The sequence below is a fragment of the Saccopteryx bilineata genome, chromosome X, assembly GCF_036850765.1.
Source record: "Saccopteryx bilineata isolate mSacBil1 chromosome X, mSacBil1_pri_phased_curated, whole genome shotgun sequence".
NCBI lineage: Eukaryota > Metazoa > Chordata > Mammalia > Chiroptera > Emballonuridae > Saccopteryx > Saccopteryx bilineata.
Genome location: NC_089502.1, coordinates 29,725,130 through 29,746,597, shown reverse-complemented (window position 1 = coordinate 29,746,597; position 21,468 = coordinate 29,725,130). Strand labels below are relative to the sequence as shown.

Sequence of the window (21,468 nt, the reverse complement as noted above, 5' to 3'; positions counted from 1 at the left end):
TAGGGTTGACCTGTGACACCAATAGGACATTGAAGAAAAGATAGGGTGTGAGTTCTGAGTCTTGGACATAAAAGACATTGTGGTTTCTGCCTTGCCTTCTTGGATTACTCACACTCGGGGAAGCCAGCTGCCAAGTCACAAGGCTATTCAAGCAGCCCTGCAGAAGATCCCTGTGGTGAGGAACTGAGGCTTTCCCCTACACTGAGCACTCAGCTGCCAATCATGCAAGTGAGCCACCCTGGAAGTAGAAACTCGAGCACCAATCAAAACCTCCAATGACTGCACCCATGGGCAATGTCTTAACCACAGCCTCATGAGAGCACAATCACCAGCTAAGCTGCTCTTGAATTCCTGACCCATGGAAACTATACAAGACGGTAAATGTTTGTTGATTAATAAAAAATCAAATAAAAAAAATCAAGGGCATACCAGGAGATGAGGGTAAATAGGCAGGCCAGGCCAGATTGCAGAGAGCCTTCAGGCTCAGATTTTATCCTGCTATCCAGGATTTTTTAAAATTGTGCTCCACAATGACTCATGAATGAAATCAGATAGGGGAAGGGAGGGAGCCCTTAATGGGCTGGGCTCAACTCTTCCTCAATCAGAGCAGCTTCCTGCTTTTTTATTCTTCTGGGTAAGAAGTTCATTTGGAGAAAGGATTCATTGTCTCAAAACGTTTGAAAGGCACTGACTGTTGTAGGTCATGAAGAGTCACTGAAAGATCTGAAGTAGGGGATTGACATAATGTGCATTTGAGAGCATTCAGGCAGGAGAGTGAAACTAAAAGCAAAAGGCCAGGTAAAGGCCACTTCGACAGCTTAAGCAAGTGACATTGGGCACCAGAATGATGGCTGTGTTGCAGGACTAAACATGAGTAGGCAGCCGCAAGAGAGATTAGAACAGTGGTTCTCAAAGTGTGCGCCAGGTGCACTGGTGTGCCCTAGAAGATTTCCAGGTGTGCCCTATGGTATTCCAGAGAAATATGTGCCTGTTGGGGACCAAAAACCAACAGGGTTTTGGAGTTTAGATTTTGGGGAGACAGAGGTGTGGGGAATTGGCTATAAAGTGACAGTCTGCCCAACCCCCCACCTCATTTCCCTGATTAGGTTGCAAAAGGCTGTTAAGCTGTGGTGCTGGATTGTTTACACTACCCCCCCTGTTCCCTGGAAAGACTGGAGGCAAGTGTCTTCTATCCTTTGTTTGGTGTCAAGTTAAGATGATATGGATGGTGGGGGTTTTCTGCACTTGGTAAAATTCTTGGGTTGCCTTGGAAAAATGATCAAAGATCTCATTAATTTGCTAATGGCCCACTTTGCCCTATAAATAAAAAGCAAGATGCGGTTTTGGGGCACGCTTTGCAGCAATTACAGGGCCCTCCGACCCCGTATTTTCTTAATTCTGCACTGTTCCCATTCGGGACCTGGAATTACTAGCTGCACTGGTTCGCAGCATGTGCCCAGATATAAAAATAAGTATGGTTAGTTACTCTATTATACCATTTCATTACAGAAATACCGCTATTTTTGTTAACACATCATTATTATATAATTTATTATTAACACATCATTATATTATTTTTAGATAAATACACCCAAATAAAATGGATAGACTTCTCAAAAAGAAGCATGATATTGAAGAATCCGATTCTGGAAGTGAGCAAAAGTTAAGTGTAAATAAAATAGGACTTGAAGGCTGACGGGCAGAATTTAATTTATAGCATTTTCCATCACTTAACACTGAACAATATGATTGGATTAGAAACCCATTCACGGAAGCTTCAATTGATTTAACATTAACAGAAGTAGAACTGGCAGCTATATCCACTGATCGTGGATTGATGATTAAACATAAGGAATTGTCTTTTGAAGCCTTTTGGATTTCTATAAAAGAAGAATATGTGACAATATCTAAAAAAAATTTTAAATATTTTACTAAAATTTTCAACATCCTATTTATGTGAATTAGAATTTTCTACCCTCAACACAATTAAGAGTAAAAAGAGAAGAATTCTTCAATGTACTGATGAGGAAATGAGAGTTTCCCTTTCAAATATATGCCCAGCCTGACCTGTGGTGGCGCAGTGGATAAAGCGTCGACCTGGAAATGCTGAGGTCGCCCATTTGAAACCCTGGGCTTGCCTGGTCAAGGCACATATGGGAGTTGATGCTTCCAGCTCCTCCCCCCTTCTCTCTCTCTGTCTCTCCTCTCTCTGTCTCTCTCTCTGTCTCTCCCTCTCCTCTCTAAAATGAGTAAATAATAAATAAATAAAAATCAAATATATACCCAAACATTGAAGAAATTGCTAGGACACATCAGGCTTATGTTTCTCATAAACATAAGAATAAAAAAACTTAACAAATTCACACCGGGACCTGCCAAATTTACTAAATCTTACTAAGAATGTATCTATATATAAAGATAACTTTTTTGTCATTTTTTTATTTTTAACCCTTCTTTTTTACAAATTCTAAAAAGCATAACTCAAAAAATGTAACATAAAAATGTTCTTTAATGTCAGAATAAATTTAATTTTGTCATATTTATTTTGTTTAATTACCATAAAAGCACATTTGGACTTTATATTTTTTCTTTAATATTTGCTTAATTATTATAACATATTTCTCAAAAATTTGTATATAATGCATCTACAATTATTTGTAGGATTTTAAATGCACCCTGACTTCAAAAAGTTGAGAAGCACTGGATTAGAAGGTAGAAGTGAGGAGTACATGGGGAGGGAGTGGGTGTGAGCGGGGTGTGGGGCAGGGATGGGTGAGAGAAGAGAGTGCAGGCTCCCAGATTTCTGCCTTGGGCCACTGCATGAATGGTGGTGTTGCTGTAGGAGGAAGAAAATGAAGGAATTGTGTTTGGCTGATAGTTACAGAGATCTGACTGCTGTGGCTTCAGCACAAGTTTGTTCTCCTTTAAAAGAAATTGAGCCTGACCAGGCGGTGGCGCAGTGAATAGGGCATCAGACTGGGATGCAGAGGACCCAGGTTCCAGACCCCGAGGTCGCCAGCTTGAGTGTGGTCTCATCCGGTTTGAGCAAAGTTCACCAGCTTGGACCCAAGGTCACTGGCTTGAGCAAGGGGTCACTTGGTATGCTGAAGGCCCATGGTCAAGGCACATACGAGAAAGCAATCAATGAACAACTAAGGTGCCACAACGAAAAACTGATGATTGATGCTTCTCATCTCTCTCCATAACTGTCTATCTGTCCCTCTCTCTGACTCTCTCTCTGTCTCTGGAAAAAAAAGAGAAACTGAGAGAAAGGTGGCTCCTGGCAATGGCTGTGACCCGAGAATAGCATGGTGAAAGCTCTGCCTTTCCATGGCCTTTCCTTCCCAGTCCAGGACGGCTGCCAGTACTCCAATGAGCAAGTCCGTTTTCCAAAAAGCAGAAAGAAGTCAGAAGAGTAAAAAAATGGTTTTCCTTGGAAGCCACACCCATCAACTTCTGCTTTTATCCCTTTTACTTGGCAAAAGCAAAGTCACATTCAGAATCTTAGAGGGGTTTTTTTTTGGGGGGGGATGTAATATGTAACCTAACTTTTTTTTTCTCTGAAGCTGGAAACGGGGAGAGACAGTCAGACAGACTCCCGCATGCGCCCCACTGGGATCCACCCAGCACGCTCACCAGGGGCTACACTCTGCCCACCAGGGGGCGACGCTCTGCCCACCAGGAGGCGATGCTCTGCCCCTCCGGGGCGTTGCTCTGCCGCGACCAGAGCCACTCTAGCGCCTGGGGCAGAGGCCAAGGAGCCATCCCCAGCGCCCGGGCCATCTTTGCTCCAATGGAGCCTTGGCTGCGGGAGGGGAAGAGAGAGACAGAGAGGAAGGAGGGGGGGTGGAGAAGCAAATGGGCGCTTCTCCTATGTGCCCTGGCCGGGAATCAAACCCGGGTCCCCCTCATGCCAGCCAACTGGCCAGGGCCATAACCTAACTTTTAAAAAATTTTACTTATTGATTTTACAGAGGGAGGGCTGAGTGAGAAGAATCAACTCACAGTGCTGCACTTAGTTGTTCAGTGGTTGCTTATTGTCTGTGCCTTGACCGGGGAAGCCAGGGGTTTTGAACTGGTGACCTCAGCATTCCAGGTAGATGTTTTATCCACTGCGCCACCACATGCCAGGCCATATCCTAACTTTATACACACTAGTATACAGGTGAGATAAAAGAAGATTTGGAGTGGTGCTGAGTGACCCAATCTGTAATACATTCCACATTAGAGAAAGGATGAGTTTGGCCTTAAGTCGCATTGCACCTGAGGTAGAACATCAGGTGAGGAGGCAGAGAAGGCGGTTAGGTATACATTCCCGCCGCAGGAGAAAAACATAGGCAGATCTAGATTTTGTGAGTCATCAGCATACACATGTAACTGATGCCACAAGAGGTGATGAGAATGTCCAAAGACAGTATAAAGGCAGAGAGGAGAAAGTCAAGGTCAGAGCCCTAGGGAACACCAACATTTAAGGGGCAAGCAGAAGAATCCAGAAGACTGAGAAAGCCAAGGAAGTAGAAGGATCAACCTCAGAGAAATCAAGGAAGGAGGCAGCACCCAGGAAGGCATGGGTGATGAAGACACAGACAGAGATTCACCCACTGATTCACAGCCGGGGGTGTGGGAGAAGAAGGAGAGAGGACTGGGGTACAGCAGTGTCCAAGGAGAGGTACTCAGAATGGAGACACTTCGCGGTGGAAAGTGACGAGTTCCAGGCCTGTGCTGGGCAGGCTGCTATATTTTCAGTAACTGCTGCTTCCAAGCTCAGGTGGCTACAGAAAAGGAAGGGTAAGGAGCAGAACAAAATCCTACCCTGGCCAGTCGGAGAGCACACAGGTTATGATTAGAGGAGAAACTATGTCAATCAGCGGGAAATTTACCATACCTTGTTGGTAAACTCTAAGACAGGGGTCCCCAAACTATGGCTCACGGGCTGCATGCGGCCCCCTGAGGCCATTTATCCGGCCCCCACCGCACTTCCGGAAGGGGCACCTCTTTCATTGGTGGTCAGTGAGAGGAGCACTCTCGAGGAGCACTCTCCTGGAGCACTATATGTGGCGGTGCCGCAAAGCACGGCATTGCTCAGGTACAGTACTACTTCCAGTGACGCGGGATGGACGCGTCAGGCTCCGGAAGCGTGTTATATCACTTGTTACGGCTAGCAGTGACAAATATGGAACCAGACATTGACCATCTCATTAGCCAAAAGCAGGCCCATAGTTCCCATTGAAATACTGGTCAGTTTGTTGATTTAAATTTACTTGTTCTTTATTTTAAATATTGCATTTGTTCCAGTTTTGTTTTTTTACTTTAAAATAAGATATGTGCAGTGTGCATAGGGATTTGTTCATAGTTTTTTTTTTTTATATTCCAGCCCTCCACTGGTCTGAGGGACAGTGAACTGGCCCCCTGTGTAAAAAGTTTGGGGACCCCTGCTCTAAGAACTCTATGGCCCAACAAAATCACTTGGCCAGAGACCACAGGGCTGGGCAGTACCCAACACCGAGGCTGGGCCTGAAGCTGGCTCACTCCAGGATTGAGCTGATTGGATTCCAGGGCTCCTACTTCAGCCGAGGGCCATGCAGTTTTCTGGCCTAGAACTGACGGCATCTGCCTTATAGTGTCCCAGGAGTCTGCGGCCTAATTGTGTTATTAAGTTACTCTCTGTATTAACTGAATAACATGTAGTCTTTCAATATCATATATGTCATATTATATATGTAATGTTATATAAATATATAATTAATAATATTTCTGTTCCTAGATAGTTAATAATTTTCAAAATCAAAAACTTAAATAAATATCAATGGAGGGAGAAAGAGCACAAGAGAATGGATTAGCTTTAGATACGGCATGTTATTTGTAAACCTTTCTAAGTGCCACAATGAAGTGTTTCCCCGATATTTCCTGTAGGGCCTTCCTTTGTGAGCACCATGTTTTATTATAATTTGTGCCCCTGGCTGTATATTGTATAAAACCAAAATTCTCTTCAATGGCACAATTCTGGAAGCCCCGTTGTCAAAATGGTGCTTGATTTGCTACTGAATGTCACCTAACAATGGTTTCTAATTATTTTTCATTAGCGTGGGATCATGGCAGTTTTGTTTCTTAAACAAACATAGCTAGGTGTCGACACAAAGGTGTTGACCTGTAGTTTTTTCTATTCAACATTAGAATGTAAGTTCCACAAGGGCAGGGTTCTTTGTTTACTGGTCGTACTGGGTTGGATAGTACGCCTTAAAAAGTAATGTTTTTCCAGGAACCTCAGAATGTGGCCTTATTTGAAAAGAGGGTTGCTGCAGATATAATTAGTTCAGATGACGTCATGTATGTGAGGAGGATGTGCCCTTAATCTGATGTGACTGGTGTCCTTATAAGAAGAAGAGAAGAAACTCAGGAACAGAGACACAAGAGAAGGCCATAAGGAAATGTGGACAGAGATGAGAACAATGTATCTAACAAGCTAAGAAATACCAAGGATGGCTAGCAAACACCAGAGGCTAGGGGGCGAGGAAGTCTCCTCCCCTTGAACCTTCAGAGAGAGCATGGCTCTGCTGACACCTTCATTTCAGGCTTCCAGCCTCCCAAACTGTGAGATAATTAATTTCAGGCTTCCAGCTTCCCAAACTGTGAGATAATTAATTTCTGTTGTTTTAAGCCACCCAGATTAGCAAACTGGTATAGCAAGATATCCCAGGTTTCTAGGACTGTACCCGGCACATGGTAGGAGATCGATCAATGAAATATTTGCTGAATGAATGGATGGACTCTTTAATTCCCTGGGGTTGACCTCTCTGTGGCATCTGATACCTGCTGATGACCACCACCCCCACTTCTTTTTTTTTTTTTTTTGACAGAGACAGAGAGAGGGACAGATCGGGACAGACACACAGACAAGAAGGGAGAGAGATGAGAAGCATCAATTCTTCATTGCAGCTCCTTAGTTGTTCAGTGATTGCTTTCTCGTATGTTCCTTGACTGGGAGCTACAGCAGAGAGAGTGACCTCTTGCTCAAGCCAGTGACCTTGGGCTCAAGCCAGCAAACATGGGATCATGTCTATGATCCCACGCTCAAGCCAGCGACTCCTCACTTAAGCTGGTGAACCTCTGCTCAAGCTGGATGAGCCCAAGGTCAAGCCAGCAACCTTGGGGTTTTGAACCTGGGTCCTCCGCATCCTAGTCCGACACTATGTACTGCGCCACCACCTGGTCAGGTTCACCCATACTTCTTGAAATGCTGTCCTCTCCTGTTTTCCACATCACTAGGTTCTCCTGGTTCTGTTCCAATTATTTTATCTTTTTAAATGTCAATGTTTCCGAGGATTGTATTTTCAATCCTCTCTTCTTCTTGCTCTAGAATCTTTCTATGTAATTTTATCCCTTCCCAGGTTTCAATTCCCCATACATACCAAGGACTCCCTAATCTAAGAGATCTAACCATGCCACCCCTCTGCTTACAACAAGGAGATGGCCATTGCCTACAGACAAGGATCAAACTTGTCTACTTCAGCAGTTTATTGTCCTTATCCCAGGAGGCATGAACCCCTTCCTGGGATCTAGCCACCAAGGACTACTCAAATTTCCCAAACATACATATTTGAAGCTCTTTAATTTTTTATTTATTTATTGAATTTAGTGAGAGAGGAAGAGAGAGAGAGAGACAGGAACAGATCAGGGATCAAACCTGCAACCTCTGTGTATCAGGATGATGCTCTAACCCAGGGGTCGGGAACCTTTTGGGCTGAGAGAGCCATGAACGCCACATAATTTAAAATGTAATTCCGTGAGAGCCATACAATGACCCGTGTATATTACGCATTATTCAATAAAAATTTGGTGTTGTCCCGGAGGACAGCTGTGATTGGCTCCAGCCACCCGCAACCATGAACATGAGCGGTAGGAAATGAATGGATTGTAATACATGAGAATGTTTTATATTTTTAACGTTATTATTATTTTTTATTAAAGATTTGTCTGCGAGCCAGATGGAACCATCAGAAGAGCCACATCTGGCTCATGAGCCATAGGTTCCCAACCCCTGCTCTAACCAACTGAGCTATCCAGCCAGGGCATATTTGATGCTCTTATTGTGTCTATATTCCCTCCGTCTGTCATGTTCCTCTTTCCCCTCATCTACTTTGTGCACTCCTAGTTCAAGGCCAAACACAAATGCCATCATCAATTTCTCTCTTTCCTGACCCACATTCAGGCAGAATGAGCCACTCCTATGTTTTCCTATAGCCTTCTGTTCACCACACCAGTATTTCCTCATATCACAATAGGTAGCCTGTTCTCTCACTGAGCCATAAGCTCTTTAATGGTAAGGATGGTATTTTATTCATCTTCACAGATGTGTTCCCTGGATCAGTGTCTACACATAGTATGCTCTAAGAGGTTACAGGTTGAATGAACCTGTTCAACTTGCAAAAAAAAAAATTACAGCTCTCAAATAACAATAGACTCACATCCTAGCGCCATTTCAACAAAGCACAATAAAGGTATTGTTGCGTTAACAGAACTTAGAGATCTACCACAAACATCAATGTACTGGGCCTAAATGAATGACCTGTTCATCACTAGATGTGGTATTTACAGTCTTCAAAACTATACCCCAACACAATAAAGAAATCCTAGACAAAGAACATCAACCTCTAGGACTTGGCCAGTTGGATCAGTGGATAAAGTGTCTGCCAGGCATGCAGACATCCTGGGTTTGATTCCCAGTCAGGGCACACAGGAAAAGTAACCATCTGCTTCTTTTCTCCTCTCTCTCCCCCTTCTCTCTCTCTCTTCCCTTCGCAGAGTCAGAGGCTCGGTTGGTCCAAGCATCAGCCTCAGGCACTAAAATTAGCTTGGTACTTGAGCACTGGTCACAGATGGATCCCAAGTAGATCCCAGTCCAGCACATACGAGAGTATGTCTTATTGTCTTCCCTAACTTTTGCTTAAAAAAAAAGAAAACAAAGAACATCAACCTCTTACCTGCGGAGATACACAGTCTCCTCGTCTTCCGTGTTACAAAACTTGTGGGCATGTTTGGCAGCATCAATCACCCGGGACCGATCCCGGGGCCTCATGGGCAATTTCTCCAACTGACAGTCTGAAGTAATGGAAACAGATTTGGTCACTAGAGTCACTGAAAAATACCCTGAGACAATCAGAAGTTTTCAATAGGGCCCTGTAAGTTTTACTATAATCACTAAGCTTATTGAAGACTATTACTGAATTTCCCAACTAGAAATGACTTGGGCCCTGGCTGGTTGGCTCAGTGGTAGAGCGTCGGCCTGGTGTGCAGGAGTCCCGGGTTCGATTCCCAGCCAGGGCACACAGGAGAAGCGCCCATCTGCTTCTCCACCCTCCTCCTCTCCTTCCTTACTGTCTCTCTCTTCCCCTCCCGCAGCCGAGGCTCCATTGGAGCAAAGTTGGCCTGGGCACTGAGGATGGCTCTGTAGCCTCTGCCTCAGGCACTAGAATGGCTCTAGATGCAACAGAGCAATGGCCCAGAAGGGCAGAGCATCGCCCCCTGGTGGATTCCAGTCGGGCGCATGTGGGAGTCTGTCTGACTGCCTCCCCGTTTCCAACTTCAGAAAAATACAAAAAAACAACAACCAGGAAAACGGAAAATAAAACAAAAAACGGAAAGAAATGACTTGGTTAGCCCTGGCCGGTTGGCTCAGCGGTAGAGCGTTGGCCTGGTGTGCGGGAGACCCAGGTTCGATTCTCGGCCAGGGCACATAGGAGAAGCGCCCATTTGCTTCTCCACCCCCCCTCCTTCCTCTCTGTCTCTCTCTTCCCCTCCCGCAGCCAAGGCTCCATTGGAGCAAAGATGGCCCGGGCACTGGGGATGGCTCCTTGGCCTCTGCCCCAGGCGCTAGAGTGGCTCTGGTCGCGGCAGAGCGACGCCCCGGAGGGGCAGAGCATCGCCCCCTGGTGGGCAGAGCGTGACCCCTGGTGGGCGTGCCGGGTGGATCCCGGTCGGGCACAAGCGGGAGTCTGTTTGACTGTCTCTCCCCGTTTCCAGCTTCAGAAAAATACAAAAAAAAAAAAAAAAAAAAAAAAAGAAAGAAATGACTTGGTTATCAGGAGACCTGGATTTTAGTCCCAGCTCTGTTACTACCCTGGTGATCTTTGGCAGATCACTTTTTCTTTTAGTGTCTTTTACTTTATTGGAAGGACAGATAGATTACATTATCTCAAAAGACCTTCCTATCCTGGCCAGTTGGCTCAGTGGTAGAGCATTGGCCAGCCATGTGGATGTCCTGGTTTCAATTCCCAGTCAGGGCACACAGAAGAGGTGATCACATGCTTCTCCACCCCTCTCCCTTACCCCTCCCTCTTTTTCTCTCTTTCTCTCTTTCTCTCTCTCTCTCTCTCTCTTTCTTCCTCTCCTGCAGCCATGGCTCAAATGGTCCCAGTGCATCGAACCCAGGCACTGGAAATGGCTCCATGGAGCTTCTACCTCAGGCGCTAAAAATAGCTTGGTTGTGAGCATGGCCCCAGATGGGGGTTGGCTGGTGAATCCCAGTCAGGGCACATGCGGGAGTCTGTCTCTCTATCTCCCCTCCTCTCACTTGGAAGAAAGAAGAAAAAGAAAGTCCTTCTCAGAACTACAGGTCAAGTTTTATGAATATTTCTGTGATTCAAGTGTCAAGGTACTTGGTTTGTGTTATAATGCATTAGAATCAGAAGAGATAATCAGGCATCCCCCAATGCCTATGAGGAAGGCATTGGGAAAAGGAGAGGGTAGGTGGTATGCTATATATAGTATGCAACAACTCAACCCAGTTAGAGAAGTTTTAATTCAAAAACAATGAAACACACAGGAAATAAATTAGGTACAGTTATAAAATAGATGGAAAATGATATAATGCCAATTAAGTACCTAACGGATTTCAGAGAAGTCAGTGATCGGAATGATTTGAGATGAACAGAGGAGATAGAGAGGGGAGTTAGAGATCACCAGGCAGTTTGCATGATAGCTCATTGCTCTTCTCACCGACCTGTGGGAGGAGACATTTATTGATAGTATTCATAGTCTAAACATGAGGGAATTGAGGCTTAGAAAGGGTAGGAGATTTGCCACACATTAAATAAGAAGCAGAACAAGAATTCAGACCCAACTCTAGGCGGTCAAAAGAAAATTCATTTATTCAGCACATATGCAAGGGTCCTCTATGTCCCAGGTGCAGATCTAACACTGTGCTAGGGATTCAGCAAATAGCAAAGCAGACCAAGTGCCTGACCTGATGAAGTTTACAGTCAAGCAGAGGAGGCAGAAAATTTAAAACTAATGATTATATAATGTGATCTTGGATAGTGATAAGTACTAATAAAAAAAATTAGGGCCCTGGCCGATTGGCTCGGTGGTAGAACGTCGGCCTGGCGTGCGGGGGACCCGGGTTCGATTCCCGGCCAGGGCACTTAGGAGAAGCGCCCATTTGCTTCTCCACCCTCCACCCTCCTTCCTCTCTGTTTCTCTCTTCCCCTCCGGCAGCCAAGGCTCCATTGGAGCAAAGATGGCCCGGGCGCTGGGGATGGCTCCTTGGCCTCTGCCCCAGGCGCTACAGTGGCTCTGGTCACAGCAGAGCGACGCCCCGGAGGGGCAGAGCATCGCCCCCTGGTGGGCAGAGCGTGGCCCCGATGGGCGTGCCGGGTGGATCCCGGTCGGGCGCATGCGGGAGTCTGTCTGACTGTCTCTCCCCATTTCCAGCTTCAGAAAAATACAAAAAAAAAAATTAGGAAGGCCCTGGCTGGATAGCTCAGTTTGTTAGGGCAGTGGTCCCCAACCCCCGGGCGGCGGACCGCTACCAGTCCGCAGAGAAAGAATAAATAACTTACATTATTTCCGTTTTACTTATATTTAAGTCTGAACGATGTTTTATTTTTAAAAAATGACCAGATTCCCTCTGTTACATCCGTCTAAGACTCACTCTTGACGCTTGTCTCAGTCACGTGATACATTTATCCATCTCACCCTAAAGGCCGGTCCGTGAAAATATATCTGACATTAAACCATCTGTGGCCTAAAAATGGTTGGGGATCACTGGGTTAGGGCATCGTCCTGAAGCACAGAGGTTGCTGGTTCAATCCCTGGTCAGGGCACATACAGGGACAGACCACTGTTCCTGTCTCTCCCTCTCTCAAATCAATACAATAAACATGTTTATATTTTTAATTTTTTTAAAAAATAGGAAGAATATTAAGAGGCAGAACAGTAATCTCAGATAGTAATAAGTGCTACTATCATAACTCAGGCAGGGTAAGAGGACAAAGAGTGACAGTGGCGCTACTTTAGATAAGGTAGCCAGGGAAGAGCTTTCTAAGAAAGTGGCATTTTAGCAGAGTCCTGACTGCAATGTGAGGAAGCACTGAGGGAGGAGTGGTGGAGGCAGAGGAACTACCAACCCCAGAGGCCCTGCCTGGGGGCAGAAATATGTTGACATGATGGAGAAAGATCAAGAAGACCACTAAGAAGAGAGAAGGAGGGGAGGGAGTCAGGGGGAGGGAGCAAAGGGGGTGCAATGGGGGCACGTTGTTTGGGGGTGAGGGTGATATATTGGGTGGGACACATAATTCCATGTTAACACAATAAAGTAAAAAATTAATAAAATTTTACAAAATTAGGTGAAAAGTAAAAAAAAGAAGACCACTAAGACCACTGTGGCTGGAGTGCAGTGAGCAGGGAAGAGTGCTATGAGGTGCAGTCTAAGAGTAGCTGGGGATCTGATGACTCGGGCTCATGGCTTCACTTTCATTTTCAGTGTTTTACTGCTTTGAAACAGGATTGTGGCTGCTGTGTGCAAACCAGACCACTGGGGACAAAGAGTAGACAGCAAGAGACTACTGTGGCAATCCAGGAGAGGGATGCTGATGGCTTGAATTTGAGTGGTAGAAATTGAGGTGGTAAAAGTACTCAGATTCTAGATAGATTTTCTATTTTCTTTTTTAATTTTTTTTTTTTTTTGTATCTTTCTGAAGCTGGAAACAGGGAGGCAGTCAGACAGACTCCCGCATGCGCCCGACCGGGATCCACCCGGCATGCCCACCAGGGGGCAATGCTCTGCCCATCTGGGGTGTTGCTCTGTTGCGACCAGAGCCACTCCAGCACCTGGGGCAGAGGCCACGGGGCCATCCCCAGTGCCCGGGCCATCTTTGCTCCAATGGAGCCTCGGCTGCGGGAGGGGAGGAGAGAGACAGAGAGGAAGGAGAGGGGGAGGGGTGGAGAAGCAGATGGGCGCTTCTCCCGTGTGCCCTGGCTGGGAATCGAACCCGGGACTCTTGCACACCAGGCTGACACTCTACCACTGAGCCATCCAGCCAGGGCTTATTTTCTTTTTTAATTTTATTTAGAAAATTATATTTAATGGAGTGGTATTGATTAATAAGAGTACATAGGCCCTGGCTAGTTGGCTTAGCAGTAGAGCACTGCCCAGCAGTCTGGGTCAGGGCACACAGGAGAAGCGACCATCTGCTTCTCCCCCCTCCCCCCTCCTCCTTCTCTTTCTCTCTCTCTTCCTTTCCCACAGCCATGGCTCAAAGGGTTTGAGCAAGTTCGCCCCTAGCACTGAGGATTGCACCACAGCCTCACTTTAGGTGCTAAAACAGCTTGGTTGCACAACAGAGCAGCGGCCCCGGATGGGCAGAGCACCTCCTGGTAGTGGGCTTGCCGGTGGATCCCGGTTGCAGTGCATGTGGGAGTCTCTCTCTCTGCTTCCCCACCTCTCAATAATAATAATAATAATAATAATAATAATAAAAGAGTACATAGGCTTCAGGTAAACATCTCTATAGTATTTGAACTGTTGAGTGTGTTGTGTTCCCATCACCCAAAGTCAAATCATTTTCTGTCACCATATATTTGTCCCTCTTTAGAGGATAGATGTTCAAGGAAGCACCTTCAGAATGTATTGATGGACTGGATAGATGTAATGTCTAAGAAAGAGAGAAATCAAGAGTGATTCTGAGATACTGGGGGAATTGTGGTACCACTGCCTGCAACAGGGAAGACTGAGGGGAACAGTAGAGAGCAGGGAGTAGGGGATCATGAAGTCAATTTGAACACGATCTCTCTGAGAGGCCCATCAGGTACCAAGTGGAGACACGGAATAGGCGGTTGTAGTTTGAGGAGAGGGGCAGGTTAAAGATGAACATTTGGGAGTCATCAGCATAGAGATAGTATTTAAAGCTTGGGTATGGTTGAGGTCACTTAGGGAGTGAGTGCAGACTGAGAACATGTCAGAGGACTGAGCCCTACAGCCTTGCAAGGCCTAAGTCTGTGACAGAAGAAGGAACCAGACACTGAGAAGGGCAAAATCGAGGCAGGAGGAAAATCAGGAGAATGAGCAAACGAAGAAAGTGTTTCATGAGGGATGTAAGGCTCATCTCCATCAAATGCCGCTGAGATGGGGACTAAAATGACCATTGATTGACTACTGGAATTGGTAATATGCCCAGTTATTAACTTTGACAAATGTCCCGATGATGAGGTGGGAAGAAAGCCTGTGTGCAGTGAGGTCAAGTTGGAAGTGAGGATGCAGAAACAGCCAGTATAGGCAACCCTTTTTAGAAGTTTTGCTATAAAAAAAGAAAGAGAGAAAGAGAAAGAAAGAAACGTAAGTGTTATAGCTGGAGGAGAATGTAGGCTCAAGGAAGGGATTTCTTTTCCTTTCTTTCAATTTTTATTTATTGATTTTAGAGAGAGGAAGGGAAAGAGAGAACCCGCAACCTCTAACCATCTCTAACAGAACTCTAACCATTGAGCTTCCGGCCAGGGCAGAAAGGGTATTCTTTTCATTTAACATAAGAGTTATTGCTACATCTAGAGGTGGAGTGAAAGGAGGGGAAGATACAGTATCTTTTTTTCTGAAGGAATTAGTTTGAGGGAGATGTGGATACAGAGTTATAAAATAAACAGAAAAGCTGCCCCCGCGTGGGGCTGGGATGTGTAAGGAGCATGTGATGCCCAGGGAAAGCCCACCAATCTTCAAAGAGCCGTGGCTCCCAGATCACAGCTAGAGAATATCACCCTCCAGAGCCGAAGTTTCGCTCCTCGCAGAGCTCCCCACCCCACCCCCACCGCCGGAGTTCCTCGCTACTCACCCAGCACCAGAACCATCTGGCCGCACAAGCAATAGTAGACGTGGAGCGGTTTCTCGCCGTCGTCATATTCCTCCCGGTCCCGGGTGTCGGAGCAGACCACCGACCTGGACACAACTTTAGGCATAGTTCACAGGAGAAACCCACAAACTCGATGCCAAAAATAAGGGTCGCGTTGAAATGACGTCACAGACGCGCGATGAGCCTTACAATAATTCTAATCATGTGTCAGCAGTAGTCATGTGGACTTCCGGGCTGTCTCATTAGGCTGAGATGCTGGGGGCCGTCCAGAGCCACCAAGAACCTCTTTTGCCCTGCCTGTTAGCTGAGACTGCTTTACCTGGGACACTCTTGATATTTTTTAAACTTTGTATCCATGTTTTTATACATGTATGCATATGTATATGCACATATATGAATATATAAAACCAGATAAAACAAAGGACTATATTTACACAACATGTATAATACAGATTTTTGGTGTGCCTATACGATTTTAATGACTGTATTTAGGATGAGTACCTAATGAATTGGAGACATCATTTTAGAGCTGAGATATAATTAACATAACATAAAATTAACGCTATTAGGATGTATAATTCAGTGGCTTTTTAGTATATTCACAAAGTTGTACAACCATCACCACTACCTAATTTCAGAACATTTTCATCATCTCAGAAAGAAATCCCATATGGTTAGCAGTCACTCCTCACCTGTTTCCCAGCCACCTGGCAACCCTTAATTTACTTTCTGTCTTTATGGATTTCCCTCTTCGGGACATTGTATGTGAATAAAATAATACAGTTGTGGTTGCTGGTGTCTGGCTTCTTTTACTTAACATAAAGTATTCAAGGTCCATAGTTGTTGTAATGTGAATCTGTAAAAAGTAGTAATGAGCCCTGGCCGGTTGGCTCAGCGGTAGAGCGTCGGCCTAGCGAGCGGAGGACCCGGGTTCGATACCCGGCCAGGGCACACAGGAGAAGCGCCCATTTGCTTCTCCACCCCCCCTCCTTCCTCTCTGTCTCTCTCGTCCCCTCCCGCAGCCAAGGCTCCATTGGAGCAAAGATGGCCCGGGCGCTGGGCATGGCTCTGTGGCCTCTGCCTCAGGCGCTGGAGTGGCTCTGGTCGCAACATGGCGACGCCCAGGATGGGCAGAGCATCGCCCCCTGGTGGGCAGAGCGTCGCCCATGGTGGGCGTGCCGGGTGGATCCCGGTCGGGCGCATGTGGGAGTCTGTCTGACTGTCTCTCCCCATTTCCAGCTTCAGAAAAATACAAAAAAAAAAAAAAAAAAGAACTTCATTTCTTTTCATAGTTGAAAAATATTTTTTAAAATTTTATTTAGAAACTTAACTTTAACCGTGTGACATTGATCGATAAGAGTACATAGGTTTCAGGAAAATATTTCTATAGCATTTGAACTGTTAATTACGTTGTGTACTCATCACCCAAAGTTAAATCATTTTCTGTCATCTTACATTCGTCCCTCTTTACTCCCTTCACCCCTCCCCCACACCTCCCTCACCCTGGCAACCACTTCACTTTTATCAATGTCCATGAGTCTCAGCTTTATATCCCACCTATGTGTGAAATCATACAGTTCTTGACTTTTTCTGATTTACTTATTTCACTCAGTATAATGTTCTCAAGGTCCATCTATGTTGTTGTAAATGTCAGTATGTCATTGATTCGTATGGCTGGGTAGTATTCCATTGTATATATGTACCACTTCTTCTATATCCAATCCTCTATCAAGGGACACTTTGGTTGTCTCCATGTCTTGGCCACTGTGAATAATGCTGGAGTGAATATGGGGGTGCATGTGTCTTTACAAACCAATGTTTTTGCGTTTTGGGGCATAGATACCCAGTAGAGAGATTCCTGGGTAATATGGTAGTTCTATTCTTAATTTTTTGAGGAAACAAAATACTTTCTTCCATAATGACTATACCAGTTTACATTCCCACCTGCAGTGAATGAGGGTTCGTTTTTCTCCACAGCCTCTCCAACATTTGTTATTACCTGTCTTGTTGATAATGGTCAATCTAACAGGTGCGAGGTGGTATCTCATTGTAGTTTTGATTTGCATTTCTCTACTAGCTAGTAAAGATTAGTATCTTTTCATATATCTGTTGGCCATTTGTCCGGAGAAGTGTCAGTTCAGGTCCTCTCCTCATTTTTTAATTGGATTGTTTGTTTGTTTGTTGCTGAGCTTTGTGAGTTGTTTATATATTTTGGATATTAACCCCTTATCGGAGCTGTTGTTTGCAAATATTATCTCCGGCATCCCAGTCTGACGCTCTACCCACTGCGCCACCGCCTGGTTCGGCCAAATATTATCTCCCATTTGGTTGGCTGCCTATTTGTTTTGTTGTCAGTTTCTTTTGCTGTGCAGAAGCTTTTTAGTTTGATATAGTCCATTCATTTAATTTTGCCTTTACTTCTCTTGCCTTTGGGGTCAAATTCATAAATTGTTCTCTATGGCTAAGACCCATGAGTTTAGTACCTATATTTTCTTCTATGTAATTTATTGTTTCAGATCTTTTATTTACGTCTTTGATCCATTTTGAATTAATTTTTGTGTAGAGGACAAACTGTAGTCAAGTTTCATTCTTTTGCATGTGGCTTTCCAATTTTTCCAGCACCTTTTATTGAAGAGGCTTTCTTTTCTCCATTGTGTGTTTTTGGCGCCTTTGTCAAAAATTACTTCTCTATATATATGTGGGTTTATATCTGGGCTCTTGATTCTGTTCCATTGGTCTGTGTGTCTACTTTTCTGTCAATACCATGCTGGTTTGATTATTGTGACTCTACAGTATAATTTGAAGTCAGGTAGTGTGATACCTCTGGTTCATTCTTTTTGTTTCTCAGGATTGCTTTGGCTATTTGGGTTTGGTTTTTGTTTTTTTATTGTTACATACAAAGCTGGTGGGTTTTTTGTTCTATTTCTTTAAAAATGACATTGGAATTTTTATGTGGATTGCATTAAATTTGTATATTGCTTTGGGTAATATGGCCAATTTAACTATGTTGATTCTTCCAATCTATGAACAGGGAATATTTTTTCCATTTTACTGTATCTTTTACAATTTCTTTCAATAATGTTTTGTAGTTTTCAATATATAGGTCCTTCATATCCTTTGCTAAGCTTATTTGTAGATACTTGATATTTTTATTGTGCAATTGTAAAAAGAATTTTTTTTTTTAGTTCATTTTCCAAAGTTTCCTCGTTGGCATATAGGAAAGCAGTGGACTTTTATATATTGATTTTGTATCCTGCAACTTCACTTTATTGATTTATTGTTTCAAATAGTTTTTTGGGGTGGAGTCTTTGGGGTTTTTTATATACAGGGTAATGTCATCTGCAAAAAGGGATACCTTTACTTCTTCTTTTTTGATATGGATGCCTTTTATTTCTTTCTCTCACTTGATTGTGCTGGCTAAAATTTCCAGCACTGTGTTGAATAAGAGTGGAGAGAGTGGGCAGCCTTGTCTTGCTCCTGATTTTAGAGGAAAAGCCTTCAGTTTTCCACCATTTATTATGATATTAGCTGATGGTTTGTCATTTATGGCCTTTATTGTCTTGAGGTAGTTTCCTTCTATACCCATTTTATTGAATGTGTTAAACATGAAGAAATGTTGTATCTTATCGAATGCCCTTTCTGCATCTATTGATGGGACCATATGGTTTTTGCTCTTTGTTATGCTGATGGGGTGTGTTACATTGTTTGATTTCCATATGTGGAACCCTCCTTGTGCTCCTGGAATAAATCCCACTTGATCGTGCTGTATTATGAAAAATATTTTGTGGTATGGATACCACATTTTGTTTATTCATCAGTTGATAGTCCTTTGAGTTGTTTCTACTGTTTGGATATAACGATTAATGCTACTTATGAACACTGTTGTACAAGTTTTTGCGAGGACATATATTTTTAGTTCTCTCTGGTGTATAATCAGCAGTGGAATTGCTGGGTCATATAGTAACATTGGAGGAACTGCCAAGTGTGTTTTTCGAAGTGGCTTTACATTTCCATCAGAAATTTGTGTGTGTGTAGGAGGTTCTGATTTCTTTACATCCTCACCAATAATTATTTTTGTCTGTCTTTTTAAACATGGCCATCCTGGTGGGTGTGAAGTAGTATCTCATTGCAATTGTGTGTGTGTGTGTGTGTGTGTGTGATAGAGACAGAGAGAGGGACAGACAGGGACAGACAGACAGGAAGGGAGAGAGGTGAGAAGCATAAATTCTTCGCTGTGGCTCCTTAGTTGTTCATTGATTGCTTTCTCATATGTGCCTTGACCAGGGGTTACAGCAGACCGAGTGACCCCTTGCTCAAGCCAGCGACCTTGGGTCCAAGCTTGTGAGCCTTGCTCACACCAGATGAGCCCGTGCTCAAGCCGGTGACCTCGGGGTTTCAAACCTGGGTCCTCTTTGTCCCAGTTTGACACTCTATTCATTGTGCCACCGCCTGGTCAGGCTCTCATTGCAATTTTGATTTCCCTTTCCTCGATGACTAATGATGTACCTTTTTATATACACTGTACGTACCTTTTACACACATTGGTCACTTATGTATCTTTCATGGAGAAATGTCTATTCAAATCCTTCAATCACTTTTAATTGGGTTAGTTGTCATTTTATTATTGAATTGTATAAGTTATTATATATTCTGGATACTAGACCCTAACAGTACAAATGATTTGCAAATAGAGACATCTTAATGATCCTGTTTGCCACAGATACAAGAGAACATTTTCTGCCCTTTCTTTTCCCAACTCACAAACTCTTCCAGAATGTTTTTTATGGAGGACAGGATCCTGGATCCATCCACAATAAGGACATTGAGACAGTTTACATTTAATAATTCAAATGATGGCCTGACCAGGTGGTGGCGCAGTGGATATAGCATTGGACTGGGATGTGGAAGGACCCAGGTTCGAGACTCCGAGGTCGCCAGCTTGAGCGTGGGCTCATCTGACTTGAGCAAAAAGCTCACCAGCTTGGACCCAGGATTGCTGACTCCAGCACGGGGTTACTCGGTCTGCTGAAGGCCCGCAGTCAAGGCACATATGAGAAAGCAATCAATGAACAACTAAGAAGTCACAACAAGCAACGAAAAACTAATGATTGATGCTTCTCATCTCTCCGTTCCTGTCTGTCTGTCCCTCTCTCTGACTCTGTCTGTAAAAAAAAAAAAAAAATAAATAAATAAATAAAATAAAAAATTCAAATGATGACACCAAAATAGTGTATTAAAATTTTTTAATTGATTGATTTTAGAGAGAGAATGGGAGAGAAAAAGAGAGAGAAACAGGGATATCAATCTGTTCCTGTATGGGCCCCAACCAGATATTGAACCAGCAACCTCTGTGCTTAAGGGTGATGCTTTAACCAACTGAGTTATCCGGTTAGGGCTAAAATAGTAGATTTTTAATGGAGCACTTACTGAAGACAGCAGGAGTTTATAACTAGAAAATTGACAGGTTGGCTGGAAGTAGTGTACAAGATATACCAGATACACTGGTGTGAATTTAAAGGGATATTCTAGTCCTCAAATGAACATGACTTAAATAAAGTATTAAAAAAATGATCAATGCAAGTCTTAAAGAATCACAGTGCTGGCTCCTAGTTCTTAATCCAATGTCATCCTATGATTCTATGTTATTCCGTGTTTACTGATCTTCTATTATGTGTCAGGCACTAGATACTGGTTGTATAGTGGTCAGTTATAGTCTCACTCCCTTGTGTGGCTTAGTCTACTGCAGTGGTGGGTAAACCTTTTTGGTAAAAGGTTAGAGAGTAAATATTTTAGGCTTTGGGGACCGAGAGGTAAAATGAAGAACATTAGGTAGGTACTTATATAACACGAGAGAAAAGAAAAACTTCCACAAACGTTTTATTGATGAAATTTAAGATATAATAAGCAGGTATATTTTTTTGTAATATAGGTCAACTAATGGGCAGAATGACATTTTTTTGATGGAGGGGGATAACATTTCACTTAATTAGGGTTCAAAATGAGTGTTTCCTATCATCAAAATCAGCTGCAATCTCAATAAAGCTTTAAAGGTTTTTAAATTGTTCCATATATGATTGAGTTGGCATTTTTAAGAACCTCATTTTTACTTTGTAACAAAAGTTTACAAATATTTTTTTCAAAAGAGTCAACAAACTACATGCACCTGTTAATAAAGGTCTTAAGTGATTTTTTTAAAACCAGTTGCAAATATTGATCTGTTCATGTTTATCTATAAGGAGTGTTTATGTATTTTATCTTTGAGGAAAAAAATTAACACTGATAAGTACTGCCAAATACTGATATCCATCCCCAAGTAACTGATTTTAATTGAGCGTATTCGTCTGTTAAAAGG

At 43.6% G+C, this 21,468-nt stretch overlaps 1 protein-coding gene across 1 annotated transcript in view; it reads right to left on the bottom strand.

Annotated features, from left to right (window-relative positions):
* STEEP1 (STING1 ER exit protein 1) overlaps positions 1-15,257 on the bottom strand; it is a 29,629-nt gene extending 14,372 nt beyond the window's left edge. The window contains exons 1-2 of the mRNA XM_066250104.1: positions 15,099-15,257; positions 8,982-9,099 (exon numbers count right to left, since the gene is read on the bottom strand). Coding sequence (XP_066106201.1) covers positions 8,982-9,099; positions 15,099-15,222 — 242 coding nt within the window. The 5' untranslated portion in view covers positions 15,223-15,257. The remainder of the gene's footprint in view (positions 1-8,981; positions 9,100-15,098) is intronic.
* Positions 15,258-21,468: the final 6,211 nt, after the last annotated feature.